Consider the following 11,297-nt stretch of genomic DNA (forward strand, 5'->3'; position numbering starts at 1 on the left):
CTGGGGTGGTTTCGGAGTGGATTGAGACACTTAGTCTCTAAAGTAGAAGCTTAAGTTGGAAAAGTCAACCAAACGTTGACTTATGTGTAAACGACCTCGGATTTGAATTTTGATGGTTCTGTTAGCTCCGTTAGGTGATTTTGGACTTAGGAGCGCGTCCGAAATATGATTTGGAGGTCCGTGGTAGAATTAGGCTTGAATTAGCGAAAGTTAAAAATTTGGCAATTTTGGTCGGCAGTGGAAAATTTGATATCGGGGTCGGAATGGAATTTCGGAAGTTGGAATAGGTTCGTGGTGTTATTTTTGACTTGTTGTAAAATTTGAGGTCATTCGAACGTGGCTTAGCAGGTTTCGGCATCGTTGGTGGAATTCGGAAGTTTAGAAGTCCTTAGCTTGAATCCGAGTGTAATTTGGTGTTTTGATGTCATTTTGAGTGTTCCGAAGGTTCGACTAAGTTTGTATGTTGATATATGACTTGTTAGTATGATTGATTGAGATCCCGAGGGCCTCGGGTGAGTTTCGGATGGCTAACGCATTGATTTTTGGTGTTGAGAGTTGCTGATTCTGCTGGTGTTGAGGCTACTGGTGTTTTCCGCGCCAACAGATGGGGAGCCGCAGGTACGAGGTCGCAGGCGTGTGCGGAAATCCGCAGGTGCGGACGAAGTTGAAGTAGGCTGGGTCTACAGGTGCGTAGGGGAGGTCGCATCTGCGGGTTCTCAGATGCGGATAGGTGCCCGCAAAAGCGGAAGTGAGGAGGTCAGACAGCGTCCGCAGGTGCGAGGTCTTTTCCGCACCTGCGTGGTCGCAGATGCGGATATGGAGCGCAGGTGCGAAGTTGGGGAAATTAATGATTTTCTGCAGGTGCGGAGTTTCTCGCGCAGATGCGGTAACGCAGGTGCGCATATTTGGCCGCAGGTGCGAAAGCCCTGGGCATAAAGTATAAAAAGAATACTTCGCGAATTTTTGTTCATTTTCACCATTTTCAAGTCGGTTTTTGGAGCTTTTGGAGTGATTTTGAAGAGAGATTCAGGGGGTTTTCATTGAGGTAAGTTGCTTGAGCTCTAATACTCCTATCTATGGTGATTTCCTATTGTTTAATCATTTAATTAGTGAAAATTAGGGGTGAAAATGATGTGTTAGGGCTTGAGATTTTGGAGAGTTTGATGGGAGAATTTGAGGGATCAAACGGTGTCGGATTTTGATAAATTTCATATGTATGGACTCGTAAGTGAATGGGCTTTCAAGTTTTGTAATTTTTGTCGGATTATGAGACGTGGGTCCGGGGACCGAGTTTGAGCAAAATTTGGGGTTTTGGTCTAAATTAGTAGTTTTTCTTGTGGAATTCATTCCTTTAGCATAAATTGATGGTATTGTATTAATTGTGAATAGATTCGGAGCATTTGGAGGCTGAATCGAGGGGCAAGAGCATCGCGGAGTAGGGATTTGATCGATTTGAGGTAAGTAACGATTGTAAATCTGGTCCTGAGGGTATGAAACCCCAGAATTTTGTATCATTTTACTATTTTGAGGTGGCGCACATGCTAGATGACGGGCGTGTGGGCGTGCACCATTGGGGATTGTGACTTGGTTCGTCCCGTATCAACTGGAAAGTTGAATATTTTGTTGAAACTATATGATTCTTATGTGTTTTAGAAAGAATTTCTATAAATCAGGTTGGATGCCATGTTTAGGCCTTATGCCAGTGTTGTTTGGACCCTTAGAGGTCTTTTCTTGCTTTCCTCTCATTGTTTTTGATCGAAAATCTATACTCAGTCATGTTTATACTTATTTACAGCATAACTTTATCTCTATTACTCTATTTTGATGCATCATATAAATGTTGTTTGGGCTGAATACTTTGTTTTCTGAGAGCCCTAGAGGCTGGAGAGGTTTATTACTGAGTAAGGCCGAGGGCCTGATTTTTTAGGATATTTATGGGATCGAGCTGCATGCCGTATCATGTTTGATATAGGCCAAGGGCCTCATTGATTTATGCCATGATTGGCTTGATATAGCGATTGGGCTGAAGGAGCCCCTCCGGAGTCTGTACACACCCCCAGTGAGCGCAGGTACCTACTGAGTCCCGAGTTCTGAGTGATTGGGAAGCATGAGCGATTGGGAGGCATGAGTGATTGTGAGGTTGGAGTGATTGGGAGGACTGAGTGATGTTTTGCCCGAGGGGTAGTATATGATTTCATCTGGTGTGCTCATAGCTGCTTTGAGTCCTTGTTTGAGAACTGTTGACAGATATTTTTATTGGTTTTACCTAAACTAGATTTAAACAAGCTAATTTGACTTAAACACTGGTTTTTAAAGCATGTTGTACTTTACAGAATTTTTTGTGATATGACGTATACTTGCATCTAGCTCGTCACTACTTCACAGCCCTTATTTACTGCTGTTACTAACTGAGTTGGTGTACTCACGTTACTCCCTGCACCTTATGTGCAAATCCAGGCATTTCTGGCCACGGTAGCGGTTGTTGATATATTCAGTAGCGGATCATCAAAGATAGCAAGGTAGCTGTCTGGCGATCGCAGCCCTATTTTTCTCCTTCCTTATCTTCCCCTTAGTTTTATTGGTTTTTCCCGGACTATGCTAGTCTTGATGTTATCAGACAGTTTGTAGTAGTTGCTCATGACTTAGTGACACCCTGATGCCGGGCTATCTTTTTGGTATTTTATTTTTATTTTTGTTTGAACTCTTTAATGAAGATTCTAGTAAAGTAAAGCTTTGACTTATCTTTTAAATGAAATATCGATGTGTATTGGAAATGTGTCGGCTTGCCTAGTACTACGATAGGCGCCATCACGACGGGTTATGTTTTGAGTCGTGACAAGTTGGTATCAGAACCTAGGTTACATAGGTCTCACGAGTCATGAGCGGGTTTAGTAGAGTCTTGCGAATTGGTACTGAGATATCTGTACTTATCTTCGAGAGGCTGCAAAACCTTTAGGAAATCTCACATTCTTGAACTCTTGTCGTGCGAATCTGCTGATTCTAGTAACTAAAATTATGTTGTTTCATTCTCTCACAGATGATAAGGAGTCGTACTACTGGTCAGGATGGACAGCCACCAGTACCACCACCCAGGGCCGTGAGAGGCTGAGGTCGTGGTAGAGGCCGCGGTAGGGGCAGAGGTGTAACCCAAACAGCAGCTGGGGTAGTACCTGCAGACCCACCAGTTGCCCCAGATCAGGATCAGATTCCAGTTGTTGATGCACCAACTCAGGCACCACTTGTGCCTATTGTGATTCCAGGCCTTCAGGAGGCCCTAGCTCAGATTCTGGCAGTGTGTACTAGCCTTGCTCAGGCGGTCTCTATCTCGACGGCCGCAGTCACTTCTCAGGCCGGGGGAGGCACTCAGACTCCCGCCGCTCACATATCAGAGAAGGTTATTTAGGGGCTTCAGACACCGGGGGCACCACCAGCCCAACCGGTTACAACTGCTCAGGACTATGTAGTTCCTGTTATGCTTGAGGATGAGCAGCGTAGATTGGAGAGGTTTGGGAGACTCCAGCCTCCATCTTTCAGTGGTGCAGAGGGTGAGGATGCACAGGGTTTCTTAGATAAGTGTCAGAGGATGCTCCAGACAGCAGGTATTCTGGAGACCAGTGGAGTCTCATTCACTACTTTCCAATTCTCTGGGGCTGCATTCAGTTGGTGGGAGGCTTACAAGAGGCGTAGGCCAGTTGGCGCAGCACCCTTTACTTGGCAGCAATTCTCCGTTCTCTTTCTGGAGAAGTTTGTACCTCAGTCCCGTAGAGAGGAGCTACGCAGACAGTTTGATCAGCTTCATCAGGGTGATATGTCTGTGACACAGTATGAGATGCGGTTCTCCGAGTTGGCCCATCATGCGATCCGGTTGGTTCCCACAAACCGAGAGAGGATCGGGAGGTTTATAGATTGCCTCAGTTTTCAGCTTTGGTTGCTTATGACCAGAGAGAGAGTGTCTGGTGCTACTTTTGATGAGGTTTTCGACATTGCTCGACAGATTGAGATGGTTCGCGGTTAGGAGAGGGTTGAGAGGGATGCCAAGAGGCCTCGTGGTCAGGATGGATTCAGTTGTGCTCCTCATGGGGGTCAGTTCCAGCACGGGCAGAGGTCGTCCATTCAGGCATGCTCAATCAGCTCGCCCAGTTCACCGTGGTGGATCATCAGGCCATGGTTCTCACAGTTCTCATCAGGGCCACTCATCACTTAGTGCCCTCCCAGCCCAGAGTTCGTCCCGTGCTCCATCAGTTCAGGGATCCTCTATGCCAGGTTCTTTTACCAATTATCCCGGTACTAGGGGATCCCTTCAGTTCCCGTCTCCAGCACCAGGGGGTTGTTTTAAGTGTGGGGAGTTTGGGCATATGTGGAGGCAGTGTCCTCGTCGTCATGGGGGTCCGTTTCAGCAGAGGAGTCAGCCATCGTCTTCAGCACCAATTACTTCACCACCCGCCCAGCCAGCTAGGGATGGAGGTCAGTCAATTAGGGGTCACCCTAGAGAGGGAGGTCAATCAGGTGGTGGTCAGGCCCGTTTCTATGCACTCCCAGCAAAACCAGATGTTATTGCTTCAGATGTCGTGATTACAGGTATCGTCTCAGTTTGTCACAGAGATGTCTCCGTATTATTTGACCCTGGTTCCACATATTCATATGTTTCCTCATATTTTGCTCATTTTCTGGATATTCCCCGTGAGTCTTTAGTTTCATCTATTCATGTATCTACTCTTGTGGGTGATACTATTGTTATGGACCACGTATATCGGTCATGTGTGGTGACTATTGGAGGTTTGGACACCCGAGTGGACCTTTTGCTGCTCAGTATAGTTGACTTTGATGTGATATTGGGTATGGATTGGTTATCTTCATGTCATGCTATTCTAGATTATCACGCTAAGACCGTGACATTGGCGATGCCGGGATTTCTGAGGGTTGAGTGGAGCGGTTATATAGATTATGTACCTAGTAGGGTAATTTCATATTTGAAGGCTCAACGTATGGTTGAGAAGGGTTTCCTATCTTATTTGGCATTTGTGAGGGATGTTAGTGCAGAGACTCTTGCCATTGATTCTGTTCCGGTGGTACGTGATTTTTTGGATATGTTTCCTGCAGACCTGTTGGGCATGCCGCCTAATAGGGATATTGACTTTGGTATTGATTTGGTGCCGGGCACTCAGCCCATTTCTATTCCACCATATCGTATGCCATCGGCGGAGTTGAAGGAATTGAAAGAGCAGCTTCAGGAACTCCTTGATAAGGGGTTTATTCGGCCTAGTGTGTCACCTTGGGCACCGATTCTATTTGTGAAGAAGAAGGATGGTTCCATGAGGATGCGCATTGATTACAGGTAGATGAACAAGGTCATAGTCAAGAAAAAGTATCCCTTGCCTCGTATTGATGATTTATTTGACCAGCTTTAGGGAGCAAGGGTGTTCTCCAAGATTGATTTGAGGTCCGGGTATCACCATTTGAAGATTCGGGATTTGGATATTCTTAAGACAGCTTTCAAGACCCGATATGGCCATTATGAGTTCTTAATGATGTCTTTTGGGCTGACCAATGCCCCAGCAACGTTCATGCATTTGATGAACAGTGTATTCCAGTCCTATTTGGACTCATTCGTTATTATATTCATTGATGACATCCTGGTGTACTCTCGTAACCAGGAGGAGCATGCTCAGCATCTGAGGATTGTATTACAGAGATTAAGAGAGGAGAAGCTTTATGCAAAGTTCTCCAAATGTGAGTTCTGGCTCGGTTCAGTAGCATTCTTGGGGCACGTGGTGTCCAGTGAGGGTATTCAGGTGGATCTGAAGAAGATAGAGGCGGTGCAAAGTTGGCCTAGACCGTCCTCAGCCACGGAGATTAGGAGCTTCCTTGGTTTGGCGGGTTATTACCATTGCTTTATGGAGGGGTTTTCATCTATTGCATCGCCCTTGACCAAATTGACCCCAAAGGGTTCTCTATTCAGGTGGTCGGATGAGTGTGAGGAGAGATTTTAGAAGCTCAAGACTGCCTTGACCACAGATCTAGTGTTAGTTCTATCATCAGCTTCAGGTTCTTATACTGTGTATTGTAATGCCTCAAGGATAGGCATTGGATGTGTATTGATGCAGGAGGGTAGGGTGATTGCCTATACCTCTCGCCAGTTGAAGACCCATGAGAAGAACTATCATGTCCATGATCTTGAGTTAGCAGCTATTGTTCACGCCTTGAATATTTGGCGTCATTATTTGTATGGGGTTCATTGTGAGATCTATACTGATCACCGGAGTTTGCAGTATCTGTTTAAGATGAAGGATCTTAATTTGCGTCAGTGGAGATAGTTGGAGCTTCTCAAGGACTATGATATCACTATTTGTACCATCCGGGAAAGGCCAATGTGGTGGCCAATGCCTTGAGTTTCCGGGAGGAGAGTTTTGTGAGTTTAGCGTATCTCCCAGCAGCAGAGAGACCCTTGGCATTGGATGTTCAGGCCCTAGCGGGCCATCTTGTCAGATTGGATATTTTGGAGCCGAGTTGGATATTGGCTTGTGTGGTCTCCAAGTCTTCTCTTTATGACCATGTCAGGGAGCGTCAGTATGATGACCCCTACCTGCTCGTTCTTCAGGACAGGGTTCAGCGAGGTGATGTCAGTAATGTGAACATTGGTGATGACGGCGTGTTGAGGATGCAGGGCCGGATATGTGTGCCTAATTTAGATGGGCTCAGGGAGTTGATTCTTGAGGAGGCCCACAGCTCGCGGTATTCCATCCATCCGGGTGCCGCAAAGATGTACCAGGATTTGAGGCAGCACTATTAGTGGAGACGCATGAAGAATGATATAGTTGGGTTTATGGCTCGGTGTCTCAATTGTCAGCAGGTTAAGTATGAACATCAGAGGCCGGGTGGCTTGCTTTAGAGGTTAGAGATCCCAGAGTGGAAGTGGGAGCGAATCGCCATGAACTTCGTAGTTGGGCTCCCACAGACTTCGAGGAAGTTCGATGCTATTTGGGTGATTGTGGATCGGCTAACCAAGTCCGTGCACTTCATTCCAGTTAGTACTACTTACTCTTCAAAGCGGTTGGCAGAGATTTACATCCGAGAGATTGTTCGTCTGCATGGTGTCCCAGTTTCCATCATTTCAGATAGGGGCACTCAGTTTACATCGCAGTTTTGTAGGGCCGTGCAGCAAGAGTTGGGTACTCAGGTTGAGTTGAGCACAACTTTTCACCCTCAGACAGACGGGCAGTCGCACTATTCAGATATTGGAGGACATGTTGCGCACTTGTGTCATTGACTTTGGGGGTTTATGGGATCAGTTTCTGCCACTCGCGGAGTTTGCATATAACAACACTTATCAGTCGAGCATTCAGATGGCTCCGTACGAGACTTTATGTGGGAGGAGGTGTAGATCTTCAGTAGGATGGTTTGAGCCGGGTGAGGCTAGGCTCTTGGGTACATACTTGGTCCAAGATGCATTAGATAAGGTGAAGTTGATTAAGGAGTGGCTTCGCACGGCGCAGTCTAGGCAGAAGAGCTATGCGGATAGGAAGGTACGTGATGTGTCTTTTATGGTTGGGGAGAACGCTTTGCTGAAGGTATCACCCATGAAGGGTGTTATAAAGTTTGGGAAGAGGGAAAAGTTGAGCCCCCGGTTTATTGGGCCTTTGGAGATACTTCAGAGGATAGGGGATGTAGCTTATAAGCTTGCCTTGCCACCCAGCTTGTCGAGTGTGCATCCAGTGTTTCATGTTTCCATGCTCCGGAAGTATGTTGGCGATCCGTCCCATATTTTGGAATTCAGCACGGTTCAGTTGGAGGGTGATATGACTTATGATGTGGAGCCGGTGGCCATTTTGGATCGGCAGATTCGGAAGTTGAGGTCAAAGGATATAGCGTCAGTGAAAGTGTAGTGGAGAGGTCAGCCTGTGGAGGATGCCACCTGGGAGACCGAGCGGGAGACTCGGAGCAGATATCCACACCTATTTGAGACTCCAGGTATGTTTCTAGACCCATTCGAGGACGAATGGTTGTTTAAGAGTGGGAGGATGTAATGACCCGGCTGGTCGTTTCGAGAGTTATAGCCCCATTTTCCCTATTTCTGCTTCCTTTTGTTATTTTTAGCTGTATTATGATATATCGAGTTAGTTGGTTCGGGTCCGAGGTGATTTCGGAGTGGATTGAGACACTTAGCCTCTAAAGTAGAAGCTTAAGTTGGAAAAGTCAACCAAACATTGACTTATATGTAAACAACCTCGGATTTGAATTTTGATGGTTCCGTTAGCTCCGTTAGGTGATTTTGGACTTAGGAGCGCGTCCGGAATTTGATTTGGAGGTCCGTGGTAGAACTAGTTTTGAATTGGCGAAAGTTGAAAATTTGGCGATTTTGGTCGGCAGTGAAAAATTTGATATCGGGGTCGGAGTGAAATTCCGGAAGTTGGAATAGGTTCGTGGTGTTATTTTTGACTTATTGTAAAATTTGAGGTCATTCGGACGTGGCTTAGCGGGTTTCGGCATCATTGGTGGAATGTGGAAGTTTAGAAGTCCTTAGGCTTGAATCCGAGTGTAATTTGGTGTTTTGATGTCATTTTGAGTGTTCCGAAGGTTCGACTAAGTTTGTATATTGATATATGACTTGTTAGTGTGATTGGTTGAGATTCCGAGGGCCTCGAGTGAGTTTCGGATGGCTAACGGATTGATTTTTGGTGTTGAGTGTTGCTGTTTCTGCTGGTGTTGAGGCTACTAGTGTTTTCCGCACCAGTGGATGGGGAGCCGCAGGAGCGAGGTCGCATGCACGCGCGGGAGATCGCAGGTGCGAACGGAGTTGAAGTAGGCTGGGTCCGCAGGTACGTAAGGGAGGTCGCATCTGCGGGTCCGCAGATGCGGATAGGTGCCCGCAGAAGCAGAAGTGAAGAGGTCAGACAACGTCCATAGGTGTGAGGTCTTTTTCGCACCTGCGTGGTCGCAGATGCGGATATAGAGCGCAGGTGCAAAGTTGGGGGAATTAATGATTTTCTGCAGGTGCGGAGTTTCTCACGCAGATGCGGCACCGCAGGTGCGAAAGCCCTGGGCATAAATTATAAAAAGAACACTTCGCGAATTTTGGTTCATTTCCACCATTTTCAAGTCGGTGTTTGGAGCTTTTGGAGTGATTTTGAAGAGAGATTCAGGGGGGTTTCATTGAGGTAAGTTGCTTGAGCTTTAATACTCCTATCTATGGTGATTTTTCGTTGTTTAATCATTTAATTAGTGGAATTTAGGGGTGAAAATGAGGGGTTAGGGCTTAGGATTTTGTTGAGTTTGATGGATCAAACGGTGTCGGACTTTGATAACATTTGTATGTATGGACTCGTGAGTGAATGAGCTTTCAAGTTTTATAATTTTTGTCGGATTTCGAGACGTGAGCCCAGGGGCCGGGTTTGAGCCAATTTTGAGTTTTTGGTCTAAATTGGTAGTTTTTCTTTTGGAATTCATTCCTTTAGCATAAATTGATGGTATTTTACTGATTGTGAATAGATTTGGAGCATTTGGAGGCCGAATCGAGGGGCAAGAGCATCGCGGAGTAGGGATTTGATCAATTTGAGGTAAGTAACGATTGTAAATCTGGTCCTGAGGGTATGAAACCCCAGAATTTTGTATCATTTTACTATTTGGAGGTGGCACACATGCTAGGTGATGGGCGTGTGGGCGTGCACTGTTGGGGATTGTGACTTGGTCCGTCTCGTATCAACTGTAAAGTTGAATATTTTGTTGAAACTATATGAATCTTATGTGTTTTAGAAAGAATTTTTGTAAATTAGGCTGGATGCCATGTTTAGGCCTTATGCCAGTGTTGTTTGGACCCTTAGAGGTCTTTTCTTGCTATCCTCTCATTGTTTTTGATTGAAAATCTATACTCAGTCATATTTATACATATTTACAGCATAACTTGGTCTCTATTACTCTATTTTGATGCATCATATAAATGTTGTTTGGGCTGAATACTTTATTTTCTGAGAGCCCGAGAGGCTGGAGAGGTTTATGATTGAGTGAGGCCGAGGGCCTGATTTGTGAGGATATTTATGGGATCGGGTTGCACGTCGCAGCATGTTTGATATAGGCCGAGGGCCTCATTGATTTATGCCATGATTGGCTTGATATAGCTCTTGGGCTGAAGGAGCACCTCCGGAGTCTGTACACACCCCTAGTGAGCGCAGGTACCTACTGAGTGCGAGTGCCGAGTGCTGAGTGATTGGGAGGCATGAGCGATTGGGAGGCATGAGTGATTGTGAGGTTGGAGTGATTGGGAGGACTGAGTGATGTTTTTCCTGAGGGGCAATATATGATTTCATGCGGTGTGCTCATAGCTGCTTTGAGTCCTTGTTTGCGAACTGTTGACATATATTTTTATTGGTTTTACCTGAGCTGGATTTAAACAAGCCGATTTGACTTAAACACTGGTTTTTAAAGCATGATGTACTTTACGAAATTTTTGTGATATGAACTATACTTGCATCTAGCTCGTCACTACTTCTCAGCCCTTATTTATTGTTGTTACTTACTGAGTTGGTGTAGTCACGTTACTCCCTGCACCTTGTGTGCAGATCCAGGCATTTCTGGCCATGGTAACGGTTGTTGATATATTCAGTAGCGGATCATCAAAGATAGCAAGGTAGCTTCCTGGAGATCGCAGCCCTATTTTTCTCCTTCCTTATCTTCCCCTTAGTTGTATTGGTTTTTCCCGGACTATGCTAGTCTTGATGTTATCAGACAGTTTGTAGTAGTTGCTCATGACTTAGTGACACCCCGATGTCGGGCTATCTTTTAGCATTATATTTTTATTTTGGTTTCAACTCTTTAATAAAGATTCTAGTAAAGTAAAACTTTGACTTATCTTTTAAATAGAATATCGATGTGTATTGGAAATGTGTCGGCTTGCCTAGTACCACGATATGCGCCATCACGACGGGTTAGGTTTTGGGTCGTGACAGACCACTTCAGTTCTGGACTTGTCCGCAAAGGCTTTCATGCGAGCTTGTGCCTTTGCCAAGTGGTTTTTAGCAACTGTAGTACTTCATCTCTTTGCATCATATAGGATTCCACCCGTTCACTAGTCGTGCTGCCTAATATGTAACGAGCAATTGTTGGAGGTTCGCTCCCATACAAAGCTTGAAAGGGAGTCATCCCTGCTGAAGTTTGAAAGGACGTGTTATACCAATATTCAGTCCAAGGTAGCATGGCCACCCAGTGAGAAGGCACATCAGCCACATAGTAGTGAAGATACTGCTCAACACATTTGTTAGGGCCTCAGATTGTCCATCGGATTGTGGGTGGTAGGCAGTGCTCAT

The 11,297-nt window shown here is 45.6% G+C and overlaps 1 protein-coding gene across 1 annotated transcript; it reads left to right on the forward strand.

Moving 5' to 3' along the window:
• Positions 1–4,055: 4,055 nt before the first annotated feature.
• On the forward strand, positions 4,056–11,076 carry LOC138899187 (uncharacterized). Its single transcript, XM_070185323.1, has 2 exons — positions 4,056–4,578; positions 11,045–11,076. Exons 1-2 carry the CDS (start codon positions 4,056–4,058, stop codon positions 11,074–11,076), a joined length of 555 nt encoding a protein of 184 aa, XP_070041424.1.
• Positions 11,077–11,297: the final 221 nt, after the last annotated feature.

This window comes from Nicotiana tomentosiformis, chromosome 9, assembly GCF_000390325.3.
Source record: "Nicotiana tomentosiformis chromosome 9, ASM39032v3, whole genome shotgun sequence".
Classification (NCBI taxonomy): domain Eukaryota; kingdom Viridiplantae; phylum Streptophyta; class Magnoliopsida; order Solanales; family Solanaceae; genus Nicotiana; species Nicotiana tomentosiformis.

Bases quoted from the DNA above. Each gene is read 5' to 3' on its own strand.
- LOC138899187 (XM_070185323.1), top strand. From the start codon at position 4,056: ATGGATTCAGTTGTGCTCCTCATGGGGGTCAGTTCCAGCACGGGCAGA. The intron at 4,579-11,044 runs GTATCGTCTCAG...TGCATCATATAG, and splicing joins TTCAGATGTCGTGATTACAG to GATTCCACCCGTTCACTAGT.